Source organism: Marmota marmota, unplaced genomic scaffold, assembly GCF_001458135.2.
Source record: "Marmota marmota marmota unplaced genomic scaffold, marMar, whole genome shotgun sequence".
NCBI classification, from domain to species: Eukaryota; Metazoa; Chordata; class Mammalia; order Rodentia; family Sciuridae; genus Marmota; species Marmota marmota.
Genome location: NW_026000141.1, coordinates 328,009 through 355,034, shown reverse-complemented (window position 1 = coordinate 355,034; position 27,026 = coordinate 328,009). Strand labels below are relative to the sequence as shown.

The window sequence follows — 27,026 nt, the reverse complement described above, 5'->3', positions numbered from 1 at the left end:
AGAGAACTGAAGAGAAAGAGAACTGAGGAGAAGAACTGTCAGGGGCCTGAATAAACTGCTGAAAGAAGATTCCTGAGTGTTGCGTCTTCCTTGCGGGCAAGGGGGCGCTACAGGTGCCAAAGAATGTTCCAAGTCAAACAGGACATTGTAAGTGAGGGTCAGCCAACTGTGGCTGCTGCCTGTTTTGTAAAGGTTTATTGGGCACAGCCATGCCCATTCCTTTGTCATATTGCAAGGCAGAATGGAAAGATTCTATCCCAGACTATCTGAGTAGAAAACATTTAAAAAAAAATGTTTTCTAAACATTTAAAAAAACGTTTTAAAAATGTCCAGTTCTTACATGGACATTCATGCAGCTGGTTTATCCTGAGTCTTCACCCATATCACCTCCATAAGAGTAGGAAAAGAAAAACATTTCAACTCAGGATGAGGAGTAGCATATTATAGTGCCACATTAAAAAAAAACTAAAGGACTTGTTCTCAAAAAAAATTTAAACTTATTCATGTATTTATTCTAATTAGGTATATATGACAATAGAATGCATTTTGATTCATTGTATACAATTCAAGCACAACTTTTCCTTTCTCTGGGTGTACATCATGTAGCATGGCACCATATGTGCAGTCAGACATGTACCTTGATGATGTCCATCTCATTCCACCATCTTTATAACTCTGAGCTTTTGCACAGAGTGACCATAGAATAGCATTGCCATAGCAACTGGGCAATGTGAACCCATACTTTTATATAGGAGAGTCTGAGAACTGGCGGGCCACAAACACTAGGCAATCAATCACCTTGGTCCACATCACCACTCCCCAAGAAATCCACTGCCTGACTGGTGTGGATGAGCTCAAAGGATTCTCTGGTCCCCAGGGCATCCCCTCCAGGTCTGTTGTTCATGATCAACTGGAAGCTAGAAATTCAAATTTGAACAAACTGCTCTTCTTTTCTTGGCAGCTGCAGTCCCTCAGGCTCACATAAATCTGTGAGCTCAGCATGTATATTTTATACCCACAGCTCCTACTCTGACAGCAGGGTCCTGAACATCCAGTCCACCACAGGGAGGGCACTACTAAGTGTCACCTTAGAGTCAGGGCAAGTCTGATACCAGAGCCCTGGGATAGGTGCATTAATTGGAGCACTAGGGCTGCTGCACCTGTTTAGTAACTAATGATTCTAAGGAACAGGGAAGTCCAAACTGTGAGAAGGTAGAGGCTCATGTTGCTTCCTGAGGACCTGGTGAGAGTGGTTTCCCCCAGGCCTCTATTATCCCCTGCTGGAGAGAGCTGCCCATTATGCAAAGCAGCCTGAGCTGACAGCTGATACTCATGGAATTTGTGGTTTCCAGAGCTTGGCTTAGCCACAAGTTCACAGGACAAAGGCAGCCCTGCTGCCTCAGCCTCCTTCCGGTGTGCTTTCACATTTGCTGCCCCATTATGACTCTGTTAAGTGACTGAAGCTCATTCAAGTGTGAGGACACCTTTATTACTGAGGGGCTCTGTGGTCAGTGCAGATAGCAGGAGGCTCCTATAGAAATGGGTTCATGAAAGTAACAGGGATAATGGTATTCAGAAATAATAAACCATATCAAAGTGCATAACCATCATAGGCAAGATGTGTGCAATTTTAAATAAAAAACAAATTGACAGTACTGAAGTTCAACATGTAGAAAGGATTTAGCATCTTTAGATCTAATGGATAGGCAGTCAACCTGGGTATTTATGAGTCTAAACACTCCAAAATAATGAAGGATGTTTGAAGGTAGCTTTCCCATGCCTATTTCAACTCTCATTTCTAGACTGAACCAATTTTCTCAGCTAGAATATGCTGCACAGCGAATCTCCAAGTAATGTACCAAACACATCCAACTATGGCTGCGGTCTGCAGTCTGCTATCTTGAGTTTGTGAAATTGTATTGGTCCCAGCCATACTCACCCTTTTGTTATTCAAAAGTGTTTTCACTTTTCCAGGGCAGGGTTGAGTGTTTGGAACACAGAGTGAATTATTGGAAAACACTAAACTGTTTTCTACCTAGACAATTATGAAGTTAGTGAATTCTGTGTGTCCCTATAAAAATACTCATAAATAAAAACAATGAAATTTGCTTCATAAAGTATCACAGACTGCGCCACCTATAAAGACCTTTGGACTTGAGGTTGAAGTTGTTTGTTATATCTGTTCATTTTGTTAGTCTTCTCCTATGGGAGAATTAATCATAGGAGATAAAAGTATATTTCTAAATATCCAGACAGGAAGTCATTTTCTTCTTCAGTTTTGAACAAGAAGCTGCTAGACCCAGAATAACTTGTATGCAGGTGTATGGTATGCACTACTGGTTGGGAATTTGAGTTCTCCATTTCTCTTATAAAGGAAGTTCAGAAACTACATACATTCACATGGAATAGACAAAGGTATATGTCTTCATTTTGCTCTGTTACCTTATCCTTCCTTATCATAACTAAAGTCTATGGGGGCTTGGACATCTTGGAAGTGCAGGAGAACTTCCTAGGACTGTATGTTGTCATGGAAACTGGATGAAAATGTGCATGAGTGGCAAGTATATTGAAATGTCTGAAGCAACATAGGCATTTCAGAGTATGCAAGAACTATAAAATGTTCTTTCCACCATATTTTCCCAGATACTTAAGGGTTAGTTGTTTGAATATTTTTGAGCTATTTCCATCAAAATAATGAACAAGTTGTTTCATCTTACACTCCCCACCTACAAGAAGCACAAATCTTATAGGGCCACTCTGATTTTAGAAAGTAGCATGCTTCAAAAACCAGTGAAAGTTGACAAATGGATGTGTATTCCAGTGTGAGGAGGCACTGTGGCATGTGTCACAGTGATATCAGTGTCCCAGCTGTATGGACAATTTTATTCTCTAATAGAGGAATTAATGATAGGATACAAAATGTGGTGTTTAGGTTAAGCATCCCTAGGCAAATCCCAATGTAGACAATGGGGGTTTTGGAAGCAGTCTTTGTCACCTCCTTTAGAAAAATTGCATACAATTTTAGAAATGCATCATGATACAAACCCAGTTGCTGGTTGGTCCAGAACATCATCAGGTATCACTTGAACTTGAGGCCTAAACTATGAGATCCACCAATGAGTCTTGGCATTATTTCCTAAGCTTTAGGGATTGTATTAAGGAAGTCATTTCCTATGCCAAAAAAGCTGGAATACTGACACTATGTTTTCTTCTAGTTGCATAGTTTTTTGTGTAAATCCATTTTGAGATGATTTTGTGTATGGTGAGAGATAAGGGTATAATATGGATAATCTGTTGTCCCTGCATCAATTGTTCAAAATCTGTCTTTTCCCCAATGTATGTTTTTGACATCTCTGTCAAAGATCAGATGAGTATTTGTGCATTGGTTTGTCTGTGGGTCTTCTATTCTGTATCATTGGTCTATGTGTCTGTTTTTCTGTAGTACAATTTAAGTCAGGTATCGTGATGCCTCCAGCATTGCTTTATTGGCTTAAAATTGCATTATCTATTCTAGATCTTTTATTCTTCCAAGTAAATTTTGGAACTATTTTTTATAGTTCTATAAAGAATGTCATTAGTATTTTAATGGGGAATTGTATTAAATCTTTATATTGCTTTGATAGTATGGACATTTTAACACTATTAATTCTGCCTATCTATGAACATGGGAACTCTTTCCATCTTCTAAGTTGTTCTTAAACTTCTTTCTTCAGTGTTCTGTAGTTAACATTGTAGAAGTCTTTAACCTCCTAAATTAGAATTTTTCCAAGGGACTTTTTTTAAGGTTATTGTTATGGAATTGTTTTCCTGATTTCTTTCCCAGCAGTTTTGTTATTGGTGTGTAGGAAAGTTATTTATTTTTGTATGTTGATTTTGTAACTGGCTACTTTGCCAAATTTGGTTATTAGCTCTAACAGTCTTTTGGTGTCTTTTTAGATTTCCTAAGTATTGGCTTATATCATCTGCGCAGAGTGAAAATTTGACTCCTTCCTTTCCTATTTTTATTTTTTAAATTTTCATCACTTCCTAATTGCTCTGCCTAGAATTTCAAACCCTATATTAAATAGGAACAGTGAGATTGGACATTTTGTCTTTTCACACATTTAAAAAATGCTTTCTATTTTTTTCTGTTTACTATTAGGTTGACTTTGGGTTTTTCCTATATCACCTTTATTATATTGAGGTGGATTCATTCTATCTATAGTTTCTTCATAAATGTGTATTGAATTTTGCCAAAGGCTTCTGTGCATCTATTGAGATTACTAAGTGATTTTTGTCCTTAATTTGGTTACTCATTTTGCCTCTGAACATTCCTGCATTGCCTCACATGTGAGCTTTTGAGTGACACCACACTTCCAAACCATAATAGTCCCTGAATGCCCATATTGGGGACACCAGTTCTTCATTTATTGGGTGTACTGGATGCAGACTCTGAGATGGAGAATGATGCTTAGGCTGTATTGAATGCAGCCATTCGCTGGCATTTAGAGATTCAGCATCCTAACAGTTTGCTGTAGAGTTGGAGGCCCTTCATGGTATCCTAAAGAGGGGCAGGGCCCTGAGGTCATGGCCTCAATAAGTCATTAAACTGAACCTGTTTCAGAAGTGTGTGAGCCTGGGGAAGCAGTTTTCTGTAACCAAGATCACTTTGCAGTGAGGACATCTATGTGAGCTGTGAGAAATCTGAGTTTCTCTGGATGGGAAGGTGAGCTCTGAAGAGGAGATAAAGGCTAATCCCTCTCTGTATAAAATACTGGTCTTCTGTGTTCAGGTTTCAGGAGCCAACAAGTGCTGAGCAACTCAAGGGGCTAGAAATCTGGAATACTGAGCCCATGGATAGGTTTAATCACCATGATATGAAAGTCCAGGGACCATAACCATAGAGTGATGGATGTCGCTGTCTGTGTGTATTTCCACTCATTTTTGCTTTCCTTTCTCACTTCCTGTCTCAGAAAACACCATGACAATCTGTCTTAATGGCCATAAAACCATCCCTGACCTACCCTGTGTTGAGCCTAGTTGTATGACTGGGAAGAAAAAGCAGCCTAGGGGTCTTATCTCTAGATTAGTTGAACCAGACCTTTCCAAGGCTCTGCATCCAGTCCTCATGAATCTGGAGAAGAATTGTGACACTGACAGGATAGGGGTTTGTGTCTCACTTCCCTATCTCCTGTGTTACAGTGGGCTGCTTATCATCACCATCACCATATAATGAGAAACAATAATAGACAGCCTCATCCTAAGTCTCAGTTCTTCTGATGGTTAGGGTGGCCGTTATCCCTGAGCTGGACCCAGAGAATCTCTCCAGGATCCCTAAAGGTCACTCACTATCTTTATATATTATGCATAAAGGGCTCTGTCCTGGGTGCTGCTGCTGGAACCAGTATGCATATTTTTTTGGAATTTCATCTCCAGAACAGGTGATTGTGGCTGTCTGTCCCAGGGCTACTGAGACTGAGGGTGGCTGAATCAGCTCATAGGAGACCACAAACCCTGCAAAAGAAGAGAGAAGGAAGGCCCTGAGCATAAGGACCCAAACCCAAGGGACCCAAAAATCTATGTCTCAGATGAGCTTAGAGTTTGGAGAAGGTCTAGCTCATGATCCTGTGGTAGTCCCATACATAGGTAGAGTCTGTGTCAGGGCTGAAGAGATCACCTGTGTAGAGCAAGACAAATGGGAGCAAGAGAGGTGTGCAGGTCATGGTGGAGACACACTGGAACTCTTTGTCCTGACATGCACAGCATGGCTGTGTTCTCCAGGGCCTCTCTTATTGCTTTCAAGATGTTTGGGGAAGTGCATGTTTAGTGATCATGCAAATTATACATCCTCTTTAACCACTAATTATGGGAGGTCACTCAAACCATCTTCGGGGACAGAAGAAGAGGCTGAGAAGGTGGAGGTTGAACATTCAACTTTCTCCAAGCTCTTCTGAGGAAAAAACTCAGACTTGACTTCCATGACCTCTGATCACAATCACTTTGTAGAATTTACCCCATGACCACTGTCCCATTTCTCCTGGGCTTATTTTTATCTTGGTCCTGTTCAGAAGGGCTTTTGACCTTTGAAAAGGATGGCCACAGGCTTTGCTGCACCCAGTTGGGAGGCCACTGATGATCCCTGACTCAGCAGAAGGTGGACTATGGACACTTGCCTTCCTCATCTCCACTCAGTGTCTCCCAGGTGCACATTAGTTTCATCTTTGGCATTTCATTCAAATTTTTTCAGGTTGGGAGAATGCTTTCTTAATCATGTCACAATTAGGCCTTGTTCATTTAATCAACCACCATTTTTGTGTGAATTTACCACCATTTCTAGCCCCAAAATGAAAATATTTGACATCCTCACTTCACAGTATATAAGCTATAGACAAGCTTATTCTTATTTTTTAATCATACTTGTTTTTTTGGTGATCTGATTCAAAGTGCCCAAATCCAGACTTTATACATTAAACAACTTTAAAACCTTAATCTCTGTGAAGGTCATCAGTGTCACAGTTTCCAGGCCTGAGCAAGGGACCCCAAGTAAAGAGGATACTATCACTGAAAAAAGGTGAACTCTGGGTGCAGGGCTGTCACCTAAGGCATATGATAGTCACTGTCACTCTGAGAGTCTCCTCAAAAAGCCTTTGTATACTCCATCCAGAAACAAGGGACCAGGTGCCCCCTTTCTCCATCTCAGAACTGCTCCTGAGCATAGGACATGCAGCCTAAGAGACTATTTGCCCATCTGTGGGAGGAAAGGCAGGGAGGACTATGCAGCAAGCTTTGGAAGTGATAGAATAGAGAAGTCATCCCTGGGATGATTTCTCGACAGCAACAAATGGTGTCCCGAGATTAGCAGGAGCCCCAGGTAGTCATGCTGTGGGAAAGATACAGACCTTGGGAGACTCATCTTACACTGTAGTGCTCCTTCCTTCCTAGAGCTCATGAAACTCGTCTGAGTCTCCCCAGTGAATTTCACCTGCTCAGGGGCTTCCCAGGCTGACCCATGTGACCAGGCTGCTTTAGTGCATTTGCCAGGTGAGGTCCTCATTATGCCTGGGCTCTGCCAGTGTCCTGGGGTGACCCCGGTTAGTCTGACATGGTCACTGCAGCCCGGGGCATTGTTTGGACTCTCCTGATGTATGGGTCCAGAACTGAAATAGAACGACTTTCAGGACTGGCCTCACTCTTGGACTCTGCCCAAGGACTCAACCTCCTTCCTGGCAGCTTCTGGATGCAGCTTTGCCGCCCTCTGCTGGTTGAGAATTCACAGAGAAGGAAACTCCCTCTTGCAGACCCCAAAGCCTGTTGTCAGTGTGTCCAGCCTCACTCTGTGGCAGGTGTTCTCACCCTACCCTGCCCTGTGCCTCTCAGATTGGTAGCTTTGCAGTGCATGGGGGGGGGGCGGGGTTCATGGCAGATCCAGGTCCTGTTACCAGATGCTTTGTTTTTGTTAGAAGGGAATCACACTATCTGTAGCCTTTCTCCAAAAGTACAATAGTTTAGAGAAACTGTGTTAAACTCTGCAAGGACTTACATTTCTTATGTATTGAGGAATTAAGACTCATGTGTACCATCTAATGTCATTACAGATAATGAAAGGCTTCTGTCAAAGTGCTCTTAGATTTCTACATGTACCTTATCCTTCTTATACGTTCCTCACTGCACCACTAGTGGTTTCCATTGTGATTGGTTGATTTTTATTTTCAGCATAACATTATGCTTACCACTTCATATCCTTTTACCTATATTTTCAATTCATTTTAATAGTGCTTACTATGTGCATAACACCTAATATCTTATATACATGCCAATATACATTGAATTGATACTTAGTTTCAATAACATGTTACCTCTCCTTGTTTATGATGTTATGATTACAAGTATGATGCACATACATTTTTGTGCCCATTTGCATTATTGACTCAAACTATGACATTTTTCATCTTTTAATTCATATAGTAAAATGTCAGAAACAAACTTACAATACTACACATTTATTGGTTTTATGTTCACCTATGTAGTTACCTTTACCAGAGGTCTTTAAATCTTCAGGTTGTCAAATTACCATCTCTTGTCTTTGTTTAGTCTTAGGACTCCCCTCCGCATTTCATGCTGGGCAGAACTACCAGACCAACTAATATGCTCTATAATTATTATATTTATGCTATTCAGCTTTTCATCACTATGACCAGAATGCCTGACAAGAGGAAAAATTATTTTTTTTTGCACTTATGGCTCTATAGGACTCCATGATCTGCTGACCCCTTGCCAAAACATCATGGTAGAAGGGCATGGTAGAATATGTATAAGAATAAAATGAGACCCTATCTCCCACCCTGAATAAAACAATTCAAAATGGATCAAAGACCTGGGAATAAGATCAGAATCTATGCAACTCCCAGAAGAAAACATAGGGTCAACACTCTAGCTTTTCATCACAGACAACAAATTTCTCAACAGGACCCCTAAAGCTCAGGAAATAAAGCCAAGAGTTAATAAATGGGAATGACATCAAATTAAAAAGCTTTGGCACAACAAACCAAACAATTATCAATGTGAAGAGAATACCTTCAAAATGGGAGAAAATCTTTGCTAACTGCTTTTCTGACAGAGGATTTAGATCTAGAATATATAAAGAACTCAAAAAATTTTATACCACGAAATCAAATAACCTGATTAAAACATGGGCAAATAAATTAGACACCTCTCAAAAGAAGAAATACAAATAAATATATGGAAAATGACCAACATCATTAGCAATTAGGGAAATGCAAATCAAAACTACACTGACCTTTCATTTCATACTCAGGAATACAAGAATACAAATAATAATAAATGCTAGGAGGATATGGAGAAAAAGGAACACTTTTACACTCTCAGTGGGATGATTTATTAGTACAATTATTTTGGAAATTGTATGGAGGGTCTTCAAAAGATGAGGCATGGAACCACCAAATTACCCTGCTATACCACTCCTCAGCACTTATCCTGAAGAATTGAAATTATCATACTATGATGATATGAGTATGCCCATATCTACAGCAGCCTAAGAATAGAAACAGGCTTGGAGTCCATTAGTGGATAACTAGATAAATAAAATGTGGTATGTAGTTTTATTTAGCCACAAAGAAAAATGAAATTATGTTATCTGCAGGAAAATGAATGGAACTAGACACCATCATGCTAAGTGAAATAAGGCAACCTGTGTTAACAGTCATGTTTTCTCTCCTGCAGAAACTAGATAGCTAAAAGGAAAAAAGAAAAAAGGCCAAGGCAGGTGGTAGTCCACCTCATTCTGGAGAGTGTCCTAAAGAGGCTGTGCATTCTCTATTCAGATAAGACCCTGAATGCCCTCTGTCCTCCACTGAGACTGCACCTGAGCACAGGAGCTGCAGCCCTCAAGGCAGGTCTGCCTGGAAGTGGGAGGAGAATGAAGGAAAACAGTGCAAGCATCTCTAGAAGTGCCCAGGATAGAGAGGTTAGTTCTAGTACCACTACTGGACATAAGCAAAGGTGCTCTGGGATTGGGCAGAACACTCAGGCAGCTGTCCTGGGTGAAGGACACAGGCCCTTAAGTTCCATCCTCTCACATGTAATTCCCTCCTAGAGGGACCTTGATGTAGTTTCCTCATTGTCTCTCAGGCTTCTTCAAAGATTGACACCTGTGACTTCCTCCAAGGCATTTCCTAGGTGAGGCCTTCACTCTTTCCAGGCTCCTGTCAGTGTCTCGGGGACACACTGTGTGTGTGGTCATCAGAATGTGGTCACTGCAGCATAGACATATGTTGGATTCTCATGACTTCCATTACATGGAGACCTGTTGAACTCTCTGGATGGGCCTTCCTCTTGGCCTCCTCTTTTACTGACCCAGCCTCTTCCTGACTGCTCATGACTGTAGGTCTACCTCCCTCTGCTGATGGAGGAGCCTAGGAAAAGTAGATCCCTTCTACAGGTGACTCCAAAGTCCATGTCACCTGAGAGGGTATGTATACAGCATCTAGGCTTACTCTGCTAGCTGCACACACCTTGTCCTGCCAAGTACAGTACAGAGAATTGGCATCCATTATATGAAGTTAGGTAGATAGCTTACAGTTTCTTTGACCCTGTCTAGGGGTGGAATGTCCCTTCTTAGTGCTTTGCTTTTTTTTTTTTAGGGAAAGGTGAGAGTGTTTGCTTCTCAGTTCTTCTGAATAAACAGAAAAGTCCCAAGAAACATGCTGATGCTTCCTGTGGAGCCAGGCTCCCATGTAATTGCTGCCAGGGCTGGTGCTGCCCCATGGCAATGAGAGCTGCTATGCAGTCAGTGGAAGTACAGGATGTTTTTGATTAAAGCTCAGTAGGGTATTTACATCATTATCATCATCAATCAACACCATTTCCATTAGTAACATTTTTATTTAATCACAAACCTCATAGTTCATGGTCAAGGATTTGTATACTGTCTTCAGCAGCTCTTTGATAAAATTGGACCTCATTCCCAGGAGTTCACCCCAGCAGCATTGCCTGGACTGAGCTCAGAATCAGGGAAGGATCAAGATGCTGTAGGTTTGCTCCTGGGGACAGTAGAGAGGGGAGGCCTTGGAGCAGGGGCAGAGGGAGGGGAGGCATACAGTTGAGGGGAGGCAGTTAGGGTGGTAGGAGGGAAGCTGGGTCCACAGAGGGAGGGAGGAACCTGGAGATGCTGCTAGGGAGGAGCTGGAGCAGGGGGGCTTCAGGTTTCATTCCTGGCCCAATACAGACAACAAAGAACCTTGGGACATCCATTCCTTTTATCTGGACCCTGAACCTAAAATGATTTGGGGCTTCATTGACTTAGTCATTCTTTCCTGGGGACACATGTTATGCAGGACTGTGGCAAGTTACCCAACATCACTCAGCCCTGTACTTGGAGAGAGTTGAGTGTGTGTGTGTACACACCTGTGTGCATGCACATGCATGCATATCTGAAAACATCACATGCTCTTCCCTCCAACTCTGTTTCATAACCCAAGTACCTAGTAAGTCAGGCAGTGCTTTAATTTTATAGGAATCAATAAACATTGGCCATAGATGGGCATCTGAACATTTACACTGGGAATTTAGGAGCTGTGCATACATTCTTAGTGTAGTATGGCCTCCAAGGTCTCTGAATTCCCTTGTTGGGGACAGTAGCTCTCCTCTAATTGGGTGTCCCAGATGCAGACTCTGAGATGGAGAATGGTGCTCAAGCTGTGTTGAAAGCAAAGAGGAAGGCAGCAGTGGGCAGAAAGGGACAGTGATTCTATAAGGGGGCAATTAAGGACTCTGCATTTCTACAGGAATCTCCAGAGGGGGAGTCCCTTCAGAGCTCTGGGTTTGTGGCTTCAAGCAGTCATTAAACTGAAGTTCTCTGAGAAGGATGTGAACCTGTGGCTGTTCTTTGTAACCAACACCAGTTTGCTTGAGGGCAACTTGTGAGCTGCCAGAACTCTGAGCTTCTATGGATGGGAATGTGAGTACATCCCAGAGTGTTGTCTATCGTGGTTGGTGTTGTTCAGGATCCCAGGCTGCCAAAAGAACAAAGGGACTCAGGAGCTGAGATGACCAGCACAGTTCAAGGGAATAATCTAGAATATTTGGTCTGTATAGCAGCAACATATGTGGAACCAGCTATTCTTAATATGTGTCATCAGGGAATGGGAAGACATGCTACACATAGAAAGTACTGAGTTCTCTCCTAAATTCTCAATGTAATTTTAACATGCTTCAACTCAACTTATTTTTTCTTGATTTCTAGGAAATGAAAACAGAGTCCAACTTACCAGGTTCTCTGGGTTATGAAATAGAGTTGGAGGTCCAGATCAGTAAACACAGACAATATAGTTACCATAAGAATAGACAGATGACTCAGTCTACCAAATTATTCCTCAGATCTCATTTTCCTTCACAAAACCTGGTCCAGAAAGCACCAGGAAAGCATAGTCCTTCCAGACCTAAATCTATGCTGATCCACCTTCTGCAGAACCTGGTTAGAAGGCTGGGAGGAAAGGGTAAGTTGGGTGTCTCAGATCTGGGTGGGCTAGGCCAGACCTGCCCATAGTTTTGTATTTGGTTCTGCTGGGGCTGGGTGAAAAGTGTGACATAGATATGGGCAGGTGTTTGCATCTCACTTCTTCATCTGCCTGAGTCACTGTGAGCATCATTAGTGTTATTCCACACCTGAAAACAGTACTCAGCCTCATTGCCAGCCTGGGCCCTGCTGATGGTAAGCATGGCTATATTCCCTGAGTTGGAGCCAGCAAATTGGTCAGGGATCCCTGAGGCTTGGTTGCTCTTACCATAGATGATCAGCATAGGGGTCAGGCCTGGCTTCTGCTGGTACCAGTGCTCAGCATATTCATTGGTAAGGCCATCTCCAGAGTAAATGATTGTGGCCATCTGTTCCAGAGCAACTGACATTAAGGCCAGCTGTGTCAGTTCAAAGACAGCCACAGAGCCTGTAAGAGAGGAGACAAAAGGGTTCCTGAGAATAAAGGACCCATTCCCAACATTTCTTTCTGAGGCTCTGCCTGGGCTATGTCAGGGTATGGGGTGGGTCCAGTTGAGCATCTTGCAGGGGCTGAGTCTAGGGACATGACTGAGCATGTCACCTGTGCAGAGAATGAGGGGAGAATAATGGGGATCTAGGCCATGGTGGAAATTTCCCAGAGCTCAAAACCTGATATCCCAAACACACCTGGGCTCCCCCAATAATCTTATGCTCTCTCATGGATTTGGGAGTAGCTAATGTTTGGTGATTTTGCACATTTGCTCTTCTCATGGGACAGCTGATTTAAGATTACTGGGGAGCCTTCTTCCAAGCATTGGGGATCAAAAGAAGACAAAGAGGGAGGGATGGAGGCCCAACTTACTCCATCTGCACTTTTGAGCATAGAATCAGCCTTAGTCTCCAGGGAACCAAGGTCAGAAGCACTTTCCAGGAATTGACCCATTACCTGTGTCCTGACCCTCTGGGCTATGGTATGTGCTGGGCCCAGCTCAGTAAGACTATTGACCTTCCTAGAGCCTGGCCTGGATGGAGCTGGGAAGCTGAGACCACTGATAACATCTGACTCAGCAGAAGACCCATTACTTTGTCCTCCTGCACTCTGGGTCACTTAATTAACTTGTGTTCCCTGATGGCCATTTCATTATAATATGACACTGTTACATTTCACTCATTTTGTGAAATGAGTTAATAAATGGCTGTCTGTTTATTAAGCATCTCCTGCTTTTTTGATTCTTCACATTATCCAGTGTAATTTCATAGGTGGCATTTGTTCCCCTCTTTGAGAGCCTCCTTCCCACAGTAGACTGTCAATGGGAGCTGGGAATTCCTTTCTTTTTCCCCTCCCATTGCTTCAGTGTTGTACATCATACAGTCCAAGTGCAAGAAACTGGACTTGCCTGAGGAATGCATTGATTCCCCATGGTTTTTGTGAATTTTGTCAGCATTGAGACTGCACAGAGCTGAGCAGGTGGTCAGGTGTCCCTCCAATCAGGGATAATGTCATGAAAACAAAGAAGCCTCAGGATCAGAGCATTAACCAGAGGCAGATGAGAGTCCATGTTACTCTATAGACTGACAATAATCACTTTGACTAAGCAAGGAAATAAATGTGGGCTTAGCAAGGTTTTATATATATATGGTGAATACTCAGCCAGTTTTCTGCTGCCCATTGGCTCATCCAACTGCTTGTGGGGGCACTGCCCTAGTCAAACCCTGAGTGGCTCAGGGCCTGGGAGGGTGGACAGATCTGTGCCCTTTGGCTGCTCAGAATCTACCAGCAGAAATACTCCAAATTTTAATCAACTAAAGTGGCCTGTTTGTGATGTTTAACCTGAAGGAAAACTTGAAGGATTATTTAGGAGTAAGGAATTTCCCCATACAAATAGTCTACCTGACTTAATTTCTCATTAGTTGGAAAAGGAACTTATAGCTACTATAACCTAAGTGTGATTTTTCAATGCTTTTTTGAGCAGAGCATGATTTTCTCTCATGGGTGTCCCCATTCCCATGAGATATTAGTATTAATGAAGGCATAGTGGAGCTAGAGGAAGTTTCTGTTTCCTTTTTAAAAATCTACTCCCTGACAATTTGTCCTTAGGCACTGTGGAAGAAAGTGCTGACAATGTGGGAGCTTTGTTCAAACCCTGTAGGAGATATTTTTGGTGGAGTGATAACATGAGGCTCACAGGAAGCCATGGCCTTCACATTCTGGGTCACACTTGAATTGAGCACATCCTTCCCACTGGAGAGGTGGGACTTGTCCTGCTGGCATTTATCAGAAGCTCCTTCCCTGTTCCCAGGTTTCTATGGGGTGCAGATGCCCTTCCTTCTCTAATTCCAGAGATGGGTCACTGGGAATTCCTTAGGGAAGTCAAGTTCCTTGCACTTGGACTATATTATGTACAACACTGAAGCAATGGGAGGGGAAAAAAGGAATTTTGGGTATGTCTTGGTAGCAGTATAATCTCTTCTCTAGGTATTACTATCCTAGGCTCATAAAACTTCCCCCTTCTCTGAAAACCAAATTCTCAGGGAAAAGAAGAGAAGATGCCCCAAACTTGTTCCAGGTTGTGTTAAAGAGATAGAAAAAGACTGTCCTTTTCTCAAGCACATCTCCCAGATCTCTCAAAGGAAGAGCTCATAAGCCTGAAACTCTGTATCCATCCTCACTGCAGCACACATAGAAAGGGACCCAATTAGAATTCCCTTTTGCCTCACGGTTTTTCCAATGATTATATCCCCCCACCACCAGCAACTCACCTGCTGCTGCTTCTGCCACTGTGCCCTCCTTGCTTCTTAAAATGCAATGGTGGCAGAAGATGGGAGCTATGTGACCATTCACTATTGGGTCCTCTATATTCAGGGTGGAGCTGGATAGCTACAGCAGTAGCCAGAAAGCAGCAGACTTCCTCACCAGCTTCTTTTGGTTAGCTTTTAAATTCTAGAATATTTTTTCTTGAAATATAGGATTTTTGAGTGTGAGGCCCCTGGTTTCTATGATGGGAAATACCTGGCAAATAAGAGGTTTCTGCTCCATGTCCACTATCCTAGCACCTGGTGTGAATAGCATGCCCATTTTTTGGAAAATGCTTCATGTTTTCTCATTCATCCTTTGACTCTAGTGTATTTCCTCTGCAACATCTCTGGATTTCCCTATATACCTGGGAATTAATGTGCCCATTGTCTTGATCATCACCCTGTTAATAAAACCTCATTCAGGGATACTGCCTGTATGTAAAGTTAGCCATCTTGTAGGCCATGCAGAACAATCCTTATGGCATTTGCAAGGATTGGGCTCTCACTTCTAGGTGGAAAGCCATGTGCTGGAAGGAAGTCTAATTTTTCTCATTGGAGGAATGCAGAACCTCTTGTGAAGCCAAGGATTGATGGGTCATAGCTGTCCAGATGCCAACCCTGATCTTTCTGAAACCATGTTTCTGAGGAAGACAAAGATTTGGCATAAGTGGGATGTTAGACTGTGCTGATTCGGTATGTCTTCATAGCAGTATAATGTCATTGTCATTAAAAACACTTACGTGTGGATAAATAATAAATAAATGATAGGTAGAAAGAAAACCAAAGGACAGGCAAGAAAATACAATTTATTGATTGAAAGGCTTGTGCTTCTCTTCATCCTTTCACTCCCAAGCTATTTCTGTCTCTTAGGCCTGCCACTTACCAAGATAGTTCTCCCAGGGCTCCCACTCTCAAATTTCTGGTAAATCTACAAATCTTCACTCACAATTTTAAAGTTACTGAAAATCTACCCACTTTTAAAAATTGCTCCATGCACTGTTATTTCACCCACAAATGCATCCATTTTTAGAGTAGCTGCACTGGAGGGAGATACAAATTCTAAGATAGAAGGTACTTTTCCAGGAACCTCAAATATGTGGGACTTTACAATATTATCTACTATTCAGATATCAGAGACCACATTAGCCTAATGATCCCAAGAACTTCCCAACCACCATTAAACTGTCTTGTGATCAACAGATTGATGTCATCCCTATATCCCTTCCCATGCCTACCTCTCATTAAGTTTCCTTTAAAAGAAGAGTTTGAGAATTCTGAAAGTGTTGTTTACTCTTCAGATGGCCCCTACTCTCCCTTGAATGTTTGTTTTTCACTTTCCTAAATCATTCTCAATACCATTAGCTGGTGCTTTCTTCAACTCATTTCAGCAATATTTTTTGAGATTCCCCACTCATCATGAGTTGAGGTCCCCTCTTTGGTAACTCCTCACATACACATGAGGATGTGTGTATGCTCACACACTCTCACACAGACCCATACACACAAAATTGCATGGGAAAAACGTGGAGAACAATTATATATGTAGTAGGACATGGTTCCAGATATGGTGAAATAGTATTCTAGAATCTATAACAGCGGGAGAGGCCAAACTATGCTCCCTGTGGTCCTGCCCACAACCTTGCTGACATGCACACTCTTCTGGACATTGCTCTGTACTCACCACTGGGATCAAGTCACCTGCCCTGTTTTTTTGAGGGCCAACTGTTTCCTGATGGATCCTGAAGAAATTAAAATGACTGCACTCTGGTCAAGAGAGAGAAAAGACTGTGTAAGGCTCAGAAGTCAAAGTTTGACAGGCTAACCCTTCTTTATAGTCAAAAGACCCTTGATTGAGTGTCTGGATAAAAAATATTTTGGAGGGGCTGGAATTGTGGCTCAGCAGTATATAGAGCTTGCCTAGCATGCATGAGGCCCTGGGTTAGATCCTCAGCACCACATAAAAATAAATAAATAAAAATAAATGTGTTAAACAAAACAAACTTTTAAAAATATTTTTTGGAAAAAAATGTGCTCACCAACTGTAGCAGATTCTGTTGCTGAGACTTGTGCCAATGTACTTTCTTAAAATCTTTACAGCTTGCTGATAATCCCCCCTGTGATATCCCCCTAACAACCCAGAATGTGTAGCTTCATGTATGGACAGACCTCATAACCAATCCAAATTCTTCCAAAACAACTTGGTTAATGCAATGATCAGTGAAAGTTTTTTTTTTCTTTAAACAAGTCCCTTCACCTGTTACCTTGACAAAAATCTTGCTTGGTTTCTAACTGAAACTGTATTTCCTAATATGCAAATATCTGTTCTGTACCTGAATAGAATCTATCTTTGCTTTGAGCTTAAGCTTAGCTATCCTTTCTTGGTTTGCAATCCTTGGTTTTGACAGGATCCTGCTGCACTCAGCGGTTACCAGGCACTGCCATTCTCACAGCACCCAACTTTCATTTTCTCCCAAGGAAACCTCCATCAACGTGCCTTCAACAGACAGAAATCCAGATGGATCCTGAGGCCTAATAGGCCTCTGGGATACATGATCATCTCAGCCCAACCATTTTCCCCAGAACAAATTTTTCCCTGGGCTGCTCTCGTCTTGTCCCCACTGGCTGATATTAAAAAAAAAAACCCACAACATTATGTTGTCAAAATGACCCTAATAATGACCCAAGTTACCTCTCCTTAGTGATGTCCTTGGAGCACAGTTGTAGAATAAGGGAGTTTGCAAGGAGAAAAATCATGGGTTCTGGAGAGGGATGTGAGGCTGTAACTCCAAGACCCTGAAGAGGAAGAGGGGAAGTACAGAGGTTTTGGCTTCACTTTTCCTTTGCCTGTGTCCCTGGGGTTTACCCTCCCTGGCCAACAATAGTATGTTTCTTTCCACCAAAGTACTTGGTCTTATCCTCAGCCTGAGTGTTAGCAGTGGTTAAGTAGTTGTTAGCCCCAGAGTTGGAGCCTGTGACATGCTCAGAGATCCCATCCCCCTTGCTCTGGTTGCCATCACTGTTCACCTTCATTACTTACTGAGGCCTCTTTCCTGGCCTCTACTTTACCACAAAATGAAGTAGTTGATGTGTTCACTGCTCAGGATGTAGGTGACTGTGGCTGAGGCTCCCAAGTGAGGCAAAAGCAAATGGGGACTGGATCAGCACAAGCAGGACAAAAAGACCTGGGAACATACAATTTTGTGAGTGACATTGAGTGTTCAAAAGAATGGGAAAGATCTAACCTTAGCATCTGTGTTTGGAGGGAAGTAGCAAGAAGGTCTCCATATTGCTTTAGGAAGTTCTGGCCTACGGAGAAAACAAGGAGCAAGAGGTAAATGTGGAGCCAGTCCATGGTGGGAGGTGTTTCCAAACACTATGTCTTGAGGTTGCCCAGCTGGGACTGGACTAGACAATACTCTTTTTCATCCTGTGTTCTTACAGCTAGAGAAGGGAGGAGCAGGGGATGCAAATTTGTTCTTCTCTTCAGCAGCTTGTTTTTCTATGTTCTTGAATAAGCTCTGAGCCTGGTGGTTTTGTGCTGGTAATGTTCTAACTTTAGAAGAAGGGCTACATGGGGCCAGTTGCAATGATGTATGCTTGGAATCCCAGCAGCTTTGGAGGCTGAGGCAGAGGATTTTGAGTTAAAAATCCTGTGTCAGTAACTTAGGCCATAAGTATCTCAGCGAGATTCTGTCTCTAAATAAAATATCAAAAAGGCTGATGCCCCTGGATTCAAACTTTGGTACCCCCCCCAAAAAAAAATAGAAAGCACACAATGATGTCAGGGGTAGAATGTGCAGTTCACCTGGTAGCAATAGCCTCAGAGGAAATCAATGAATAAAATGAGGCCCTCTGTACTGGAGAATTTCTAGGTGTTCCCAGCCTGAGTCTAACAGTGCCCATTGCTGCCCACAAGACAAATGACACTAAAATTGCACCATTAGTTTATGCAGAATTACCAATTCTGAACTCTTATTGTATTGCAGCCTCTTTGACAGGCATCTTAAACAAGACACTTCAGGCAGACATTTGCAATAACCCAACTTTATGCTTGGGCATAATATGTGCCCCTTTGTTCTGCTGAAGGAATTATTATTCAGAAATTAAGAGATCTTGCTTAAGGGGCTGGAGTGGTAGAGCACTTGCCTAGTATGTGTGAGGCCCTGGGTTTGATTCTCAGCACTGCATATATAAGTAAATAACATAAAGGTTCATTGACAATTAATCTATATCTATCTGTAAACCACACATCTATCTCTATCTATCTATATCTATATCTATCTATTATCTATTTCTATCTATATCTATATCTATGTATATGTGTATGTGTGTGTGTGTGTATATATATATATATATATATATATATAGAGAGAGAGAGAGAGAGAGAGAGAGAGAGAGAGAGTTTGCCTAACTCTTCCAAAGAGAGAGAATCTATCAAGAGTCCTTCCAGGAGACTCACCTCGGAGCTGTCTTTTCTGGCCATCTATGCCCTGCTTCCCCACCCATCTCCTTTTCCTTCACTCAGGCCTTCTGGACCCTCTTGTCAGAAGCCTCTCTTTCTTTATCCAAGTGCACTTTCCTCCCTTACACAGGGATGGGGATATTTCTTCTACTCCTTTCATGGCATGGAACTATGAGGAGAGACTGGCATCCTGGACTTGAAAGCGTAATGAAAAGGCACATGATCATTGATAAAAATAGGGACTCTGGGGCTTGAAGACCAGATATGTGCTGCTGGGTTGGCCCAAGCTCTGAACTCAGGCAAGTTCCTCCTGTTCTCTGAGCCTCAACTCCCCCATCTGTGAAAAGATCAATGCTTGGATCAGAGGGGTGTTGTGTTTAAATGACTTAATTCATGGGGAATGTTGGATACATACACAAACTCAGATGCACACAGGTGCAGGGATGGCCGTAGTCTGTGCACTAGTCAAAGAAAGGTACATCCTAACATTCCATCCTTCTGCTTAGTGTGTTTTATGTGGCAGATACCTGACCCTGGTCCTCAATAACAACAGGAACTAAGTCCAACTGATGTCCACACTCTGTGATGAGTGTTCTCACTTCTCTAGCTTTCTGTCTCTGCCAATGCTGTCTGTGAGAACCAAGTGCTGGAAGGATGTCCATAGTTCTCCAAGAACTAGAAACATGATCAGCAATGCTTTAAGAATTTTTTGTCTTCCACCTGCTGAAATGGACCAAGGAATGGACAGTCATATCTTATAGAATCCAGGGACCATGACTGTAACATATAAGAATCCCTCTGATTGTACTTCCACTCTGACCATCACCACACTCCTCAAATTTTGGGGGCTGGAAAGCAGCAGGTCAGTTGATTCTGCCAGCCAGAAATTCTTCCCCCATCCCCACCACCCCTGCAGAGCCTGGCTAGAGAGCTGTGAGGAGAGGGCAGTCTTTCCTCTGATCTGAGTGAGCTGAGCCCATCTTACTCATGGATTTGTCTCCTTCCTTCTGGTGCTGGAATAAAGGGACAGCTGATAGAAAGGAGTTTGGGTCTCACTTCCCATTTGTGTGTGCCAGTGTGAGATGAGTACCACTGAGGTCCCATGAATAAGAGTAACAGCGTCATCCAATGTGCTATTGACAGACAGGGTCTTCTAGCTGGTGCCAAAATATCTCTCTGGGATTTGTGAGGGCTGCTCACTTTGCATGTCATTTGAGCAGGGATCTGACATAGCATATGCTGGTTCCAATGGGTATATTCTTTTTGCAGTGCATCACCAAAGCAGGGGAGTATGGCTGTCAGTTCCAGGGGCACTAAAACTGAGGACATCCATGTGAGCTTTTAGGAGGTCAGATTCTATAAGAGGGGAGAGAAGAGATGGCCTCAGGATGAAGGATCCATTCTGAGTAGCCCCAATTATACTGTGTCTAGGATGAGCGTAGTGTTTGAATCAGACCCAGGTCAGGGTACTTTGAGGGCTGAACCTAGGGATAGGATACAGGCAGATCACTTACACAGAGAGTGAGAAGGTGAACAGGAGAGGAGTCCAGGCAATGATATTGATGTCCCAAACTCTGTGTTTTGAAATCTGTAACACAGCTGTTCTCCTCCAGATCATTCTCAGGTCCTTTTGGTCAGTAAGTGTTTTGTTATTTTGAAAATTTTCTCCTCATTGGTTATTGGTTAACATTCTACCAGAAATGAAGTAGTGCATGAAAATAAAGAGGAGGGATAGAACCACAACTTCTTCCATTTGCTCTCAGCAGGAACTTTAGCCTTGGACCCCAAGGCCACTCATGACAGTATCCTTCTAGAGTTTGACCTGTGACCATCTTTCTTTTTCCTTTGGGCTATGATATATCCTGAGTCTAGCTCAGCAGGGCTATTGACCTTTCAGGATCCTGGCTAAGGGCTGAGCTTCATCCCTTTGAGATCATTCAGGACACATGACAGCAGAAAGTGAACCACTGAGGCCTTCTGCCTCATTCTCCTCTCTGGGACTCCAGATGAAGTTTGGTCCCATCCTGGTCATTCCACTAGAATGTGGCACTATGTCATTAGAATTGTTGCTAAATCATTTCATACATGGCATTTGTTTGATAAAGAACCACCTGAATGTGTGGACTTATCACGCCTTGCAGTGTCATTCAGCATGATATTCTCTTTATTCTATGACAACCCCTTTCCACAATAAGCTGGCATAAAGAATGTATTCTTACTTTTTATTTTTGCAAAATAATTTACATAATATTGTTATTAGTTCTAGAAGCCAGAGCTGCTTGAGAAAAAAAAAAAAAAACCTAAAATTCTCATGGTCGTTTTGAAGATTGTGGCCTCACAGTTGTACATGGATGATCTCTGGAGGGTGGGTAGATAAGGCTCCTTCCAGGAAAAGAGGATCCTTTCATTTACTGCCTTCACATTATACATACATAAGCAAGTTCAGGCCCATGGTCATACCTGAGTCCCTGAATCAAGTAAGATTCTAGAGCACTCTGCAGAATCTCCTCAAGGAGGCTGTGCATACCTGTTATTAAACATCATCAAAGAGCCTTAAGGCATGATGTGACTGGACATGGGAGGAGAGGCCAGAGATGAGTGGGAAGGCATCTCTGCAAGTTCTTAAGATAGAGGGGTAATATCTGGAACAACTTATAGATCATGATCAATGGTGCCCTAGGATTAGGCAGGAAACCCATGCAGTCATAGTGGAGGAAGGACACAGGTCCTAGGAGCCCTACATTCTCACACTGACCTCCCTTCTAAGGTACCTGGACAGAAGCTTTGTCTTTTGAGTGATTTTCAGCCCTACAAAATCTACTCAGTCTGATACCTGGAGCCTGGTTCCTCCGGCACCTTTCTTAGGTGAGTCTTTTTCTATGTTCTGGGCTTCTTTAAATGTCCTGGAGAGACACAAGAGAGTCTGCCCTCAGACCCTGGTTACAGTAACCCAGGGCATAGGTTCAACTTTCCTGACTTCCAGTTCAATGCCTGACCCTTGATCACCTGTTGAGTTTTAGAATGTGGCACTATGTCATTAGAATTATTGCTATATAATTTCATACATACATACATTTTATACATGACATTTTGTTTGATAAAGAACCACGCTGGCCTCCCTATTTGTCCCTCTTGGGCATCTCTATCCTCTGACTTGGTAGTAGTACCTCTGCTGCTATCTGTTGGTGGAGGAAACTAAGGCTTGTGGTTCCCTTTAGGTGACATCAAAAGCCTCTGTCATCTGCAATACTGTGGACAGGAGTACTGCCTCACTGTGCCAGCTGCACCCTGTCCTGCACAGCACAGAGAGGCAGCATTTGTCCTGTGCCCAGAGGGACACTGAGATAGTTCCTGTAAATGAGTCTTAGTATGAAAAACCATCTCTCAGCCTTGTGTTTTGATAGAAAAATGGAGCTTATAGAATAAACTATAACTCTTCTGTAAAGTGTCCAGGTCCTCAAAAATTTTGTAACACATTTTGGGGCCATTTACTGCCTTCACATTATACATAGAAATCAAGACTGATGCTTTCCTCTGCTCTAATAGCAGTAGTAGCAATGTCATCAGAACAGCTGTTGCTCTGGCACAGCAGTCCAACCATGGGTATATCACCATCACCATCACCATCTTCTTCCTCCTCCTCATTTTCACCTCTGCTGCAACTATTTTACTCCATCACCCACATTTGCAGTGCACAGTGGAGGATTTTCCCCTCTTCCCAGTGTGCCCTTTCTTCTCTCTGGGGGAAGTGTTCTCCCATCACACGGAAAAACAACTGTTGGTTGATACCATTTTCCACATTTCTCTGGAAAATGGACAGGACTCCAAGAATTCTTTCACGCTGTGAGCCTCTTTTCAGTTAATGGACCCTTTCTGTTATTGAATTAATTAATTTGAAAAAGAATTAAAAATCCATACAAGTCTTCCAATTTCACAGTGAATATAGTTGAGGCCCAAGGAGACTCTATTGCCAGGACAACTGAGAACATTGTTGTCAACCTGAGAAAATTACCCAGGTATCCTAAATGTATGTCTTGGTCTCCTTGTAGCAGAATTTGTCTAGGTTGTCTGGGGTCAGGGGAGGGCATGAAGGCCAGGTTGGGAAGCACAGCTGGGTGCATGCATTATAAATGTGCCCACATATACATATATGCAAACTATCAGATGCACACAAGTGTGGTGAGGGCTTTATTATGTGTATAGGCTGGAAGAGGGTCCCTATGTTCTTATTAGATGGCTTTATGTTGCAGAGTCCTGGTCCAGTTCTAGAGACATCCCCAGGATGTGTACAAACAGAACTACTACAGCCAACTTCTTTGTCTTGTCCACTCTGTGATGAGTATGTATCTTCTCTAGTTGTCTCACTGTGATGAGTGTATATCTTCTCTGTGATGTCCCACTCTGTGATGAGTGTGTATCTTCTCTAGTTTTTTTTTTTTCTTTTCTCCAAGAAAAGGTTAAAACATTATTCTTTTTTGATTTCCAAGTGATTGAAAACAGAATAACACACACACGAAGAAGAAGAAGAAGAAGAAGAAGAAGAAGAAGAAGAAGAAGAGGAGGAGGAGGAAGAGGAGGAGAAAGGAAGAAAGAAAGAAAAACTTGATGCTTCTGTGACATCCTGATTCTGGGAGGAGGAACTTACCTATGCAGTAAGTATAAACATGATTAACACAGTCTTAATAAGTTATGTCCACTAACGTATTTGCTTGGGCCAAGGTGTGGAAATTACCACCTATATAAACGAGGGATCATGACCACTGAACACATGTCTGCCCCTGACTGTCCTTTTACTCAGGTCGTCTTTCTCTCCTATGCCTCAGCCTAGAAAATACCAGGACAGAATGGTCCTGCCACACCTAAATCAATACCTGATCATTTTGAAAATAATTCATTCATGATTAGAGCTAATTTAAGAAAAAAAAATTGTTAAGGCTTACATAGTTTAGCAGCTAGGACTAAACTTAAGAAATAAAGATTTAAATAAATCCTTCAGTGACTCTTCTATTATTGATTGATATCACATTTAACTAAAATATATTCTATAATTTGGAAATATAGGCACATTATTAAAGAATAAAACCTGATAGTAAAAAAAAAATTAGGTAACAAAACCAATCCATGAGTTTTAATCTGTTTTTGCCTTTGTGAGAAAAAAAAAAGATCTTTTGTTTTGATACAAGTTGTGAAAACACTAGTGAGCAAATAAAAGTCATTTTTTAAATTATTCAAAAACAGCATGCATTCCTGGTTGTTCAATTAATGATTTAAATTCTTATATTTCTTTTATGAAAAAGTAATTTTGTTTTTTCCCTTTTGCAATTAATTTCAAGTTTATTCATATAGGTGATGAGAATTCCTACCAAATGTATGCCTGCCAAGTATTGAGGGACACCAAACTTCATAGTTTTATTTTGCTTTTAGAAACCTCAGGTTTCAGATTTCTCTAACTTGATAAGTCAAATTGGCTCCTTGGAACCCTATCCTGTATAACAATAATACATATAAAAATGCTCTCTCACTGTTTTCAGAATCTACCCTCAGGTCTTAAGATTCACAATTAACTTTTCTTATCAAAACCATGACATTTATGTTACCAGCACATTAAGTCCCTGTAATCCAAATTGCCAAGGAGTTAATTGAAAGCAATCATAATTATTTGTGAAAATATTCAATACAAGTTTTTTTATTTTCTCCAAGAAAAGGTTAAAGCATTATTTGAGGAGGAGGAGGAGGAGGAGGAGGAGCAGAAAGGAAGTGAGGGGAGGAGCNAGACAGCTAGGAGGAGGAGGAGGAGGAAAAAACTAGGAGGAGGAGGAGGAGGAGGAAAAAACTAGGAAGAGGAGGAGAGAAAAACTCCCTCTAAGATTTGCTAGAGGTAATAATTTACAACAGTATATATAATATTTAAGCTCCATCTATTAAGGAACTAAATTGGTGTTAATATGAAATTACATGAATTCTGCAGTTTAAAGACACACCAAGAGAGAGTGATAACTTATCCCTAAATTTCATAGTTAAAATTTTCCACATTAATAACATTATGAGAGTTTTTTTTTACCAGTATATGATTAACTAAGAAAGTGCTTCCTTTCATAATCCTGGTAATCCAAAAACAAACAAACAAAAATACATTATTTTAAATAGCACACTGACAAACTGTATTCATTTCTAGTTTGAAATCATCCATTTCAGCTGGGCATGGTGGCCTGTGTCAGTAATCCCAGTGGCTTGGGAGTCTGGGGCAGGAGGATGGCAAGTTCAAAGGCAGGCTCAGCAATGTGAGGCATTAACCAACTTAGTGAGACCCTATCTCTAAATAAAATACAAAATAGGGCTGGGGATGTGGTTCCAATGATTGAGTGCTTCTGAGTTCAATAGCCAGTACCAAAAACAAAACAAAACAAATATCATACATTTCAAATGGGTAGATTTTTATTTTCTACTCTTGTAGAGCTACTTTTAAAAATCCTTTTGTGCCAAATTTTCAAAGTGGTACAGCAGAGGACACATTTCAAAGTGATCCATGATGAGTATGCTTTCATAAAGTATTCCATTTAATGTACATAAAAGACTTAATTACCCAATTATATCTTAATGATTAGTGATATAATTAGGTTTAACATTTCATAAAAATTAAATATCTTATTCTTCTCTAAATTCAGCTCAACCAGAAAAAAAAAACAGTCTACTAATTTGGAAGAAAAATGAATAAATACATATTTTATATATAGATTGCTCCGGAAGAAAGCAAACAAAATACCAACTCCATATGTTGAATGTAACAATCCTTAAACTTCTAAAAAGAGCATATGAAATGCACATAAAACAATAGAAAGAAGATTATTATGGACTTCAATACTATCAGTTATTAATATGGCAGACTTGTGACAGCTTCATGAAGACACTGGAAATTAATTTGTTTTCAACTAAAGACAATTGTGGACTTCAATGAAAAAGTATATGTGAAGGTTATTTCCTCTATTTTTACTTTGTGCAATAGAAATCTGCATATCATAGTGTACTTATGACCAAATCAATAGATATTTTAAAGTGAATAGATACTATTTCTAAATGTTGTTAGGAATAAGAAGGCAGCACTGATTTGAGGTTGTGCCCTGTCATCACTGATAGTTGATTTTGAGTTTTTTATCTCAGCTTTGTTCTTATTAAACTTTTCTGAGTGATATAACTTACGACCATTATTGTGGCTTATGGACCACAAATAAGACACATTCATAGTAGTGTTTTATCATAGAGAGATCCTTCACAGTGTATGTTGACAATAGGGATTCTTTGTCCACCTCTACCTGAAATCTATATTGCAGAACAACATTTTTTATATACTCATAGCTCAATTCTATGGAAAGTTCTTTGCCAAATTTTCAAAGTGGTACAGCAGAGGACCAAGTTGTATCAAAATTCCACCTGGCTTGAATGTTTTCCATATTGTATCAATATAGTCAATCACATTGTGAGCTGTGCCTTTTGCAGAAAGAGGCAGCAGTATAGTGCCACCTATTGCATTATGGATAAATCTCCTGAAAATCTCCTGCTGTCATACAAAATTTAGAACCAGGAAGAAGACTGTGGGGGTCAATGTCAGGGACAAAGATGGGTGGTATCTGATTTGCTGATCTTCCATTATTGCTAAATTGAAAGATCCAGTGAGAGATCCAGAGATAAAGTTTATGTTTATTAATTTTAGAATAGCTGTTCAGAACAAGGTTGGAAGAAAAGAGAAGGAAGGAAGGAAGGAAGGAAGGAAGGAAGGAA

The 27,026-nt window shown here is 41.4% G+C and overlaps 1 protein-coding gene, 1 pseudogene and 1 gene segment (V, D, J or C); all 3 read right to left on the bottom strand.

Annotated features, from left to right (window-relative positions):
- Positions 1-27,026, bottom strand: part of LOC107159025 (immunoglobulin lambda-1 light chain-like) — a 738,922-nt gene that overhangs the window by 417,458 nt on the left and 294,438 nt on the right. The window contains exon 3 of one of the 39 annotated variants that reach the window (XM_048785810.1): positions 20,337-20,344. The exons of 36 other annotated variants lie outside the window; for them this stretch is intronic. In XM_048785810.1, coding sequence (XP_048641767.1) covers positions 20,337-20,344 — 8 coding nt within the window. Of the gene's footprint in view, positions 1-5,324; positions 5,332-7,646; positions 7,658-20,336; positions 20,345-27,026 lie in introns of all 39 variants that reach the window. 2 more of the 39 variants (XM_048785798.1, XM_048785828.1) reach the window with 2 other exon arrangements.
- Positions 1-27,026, bottom strand: part of LOC107159024 — a 587,419-nt gene that overhangs the window by 411,831 nt on the left and 148,562 nt on the right.
- LOC107159017 overlaps positions 26,487-27,026 on the bottom strand; it is an 856-nt pseudogene continuing 316 nt past the window's right edge.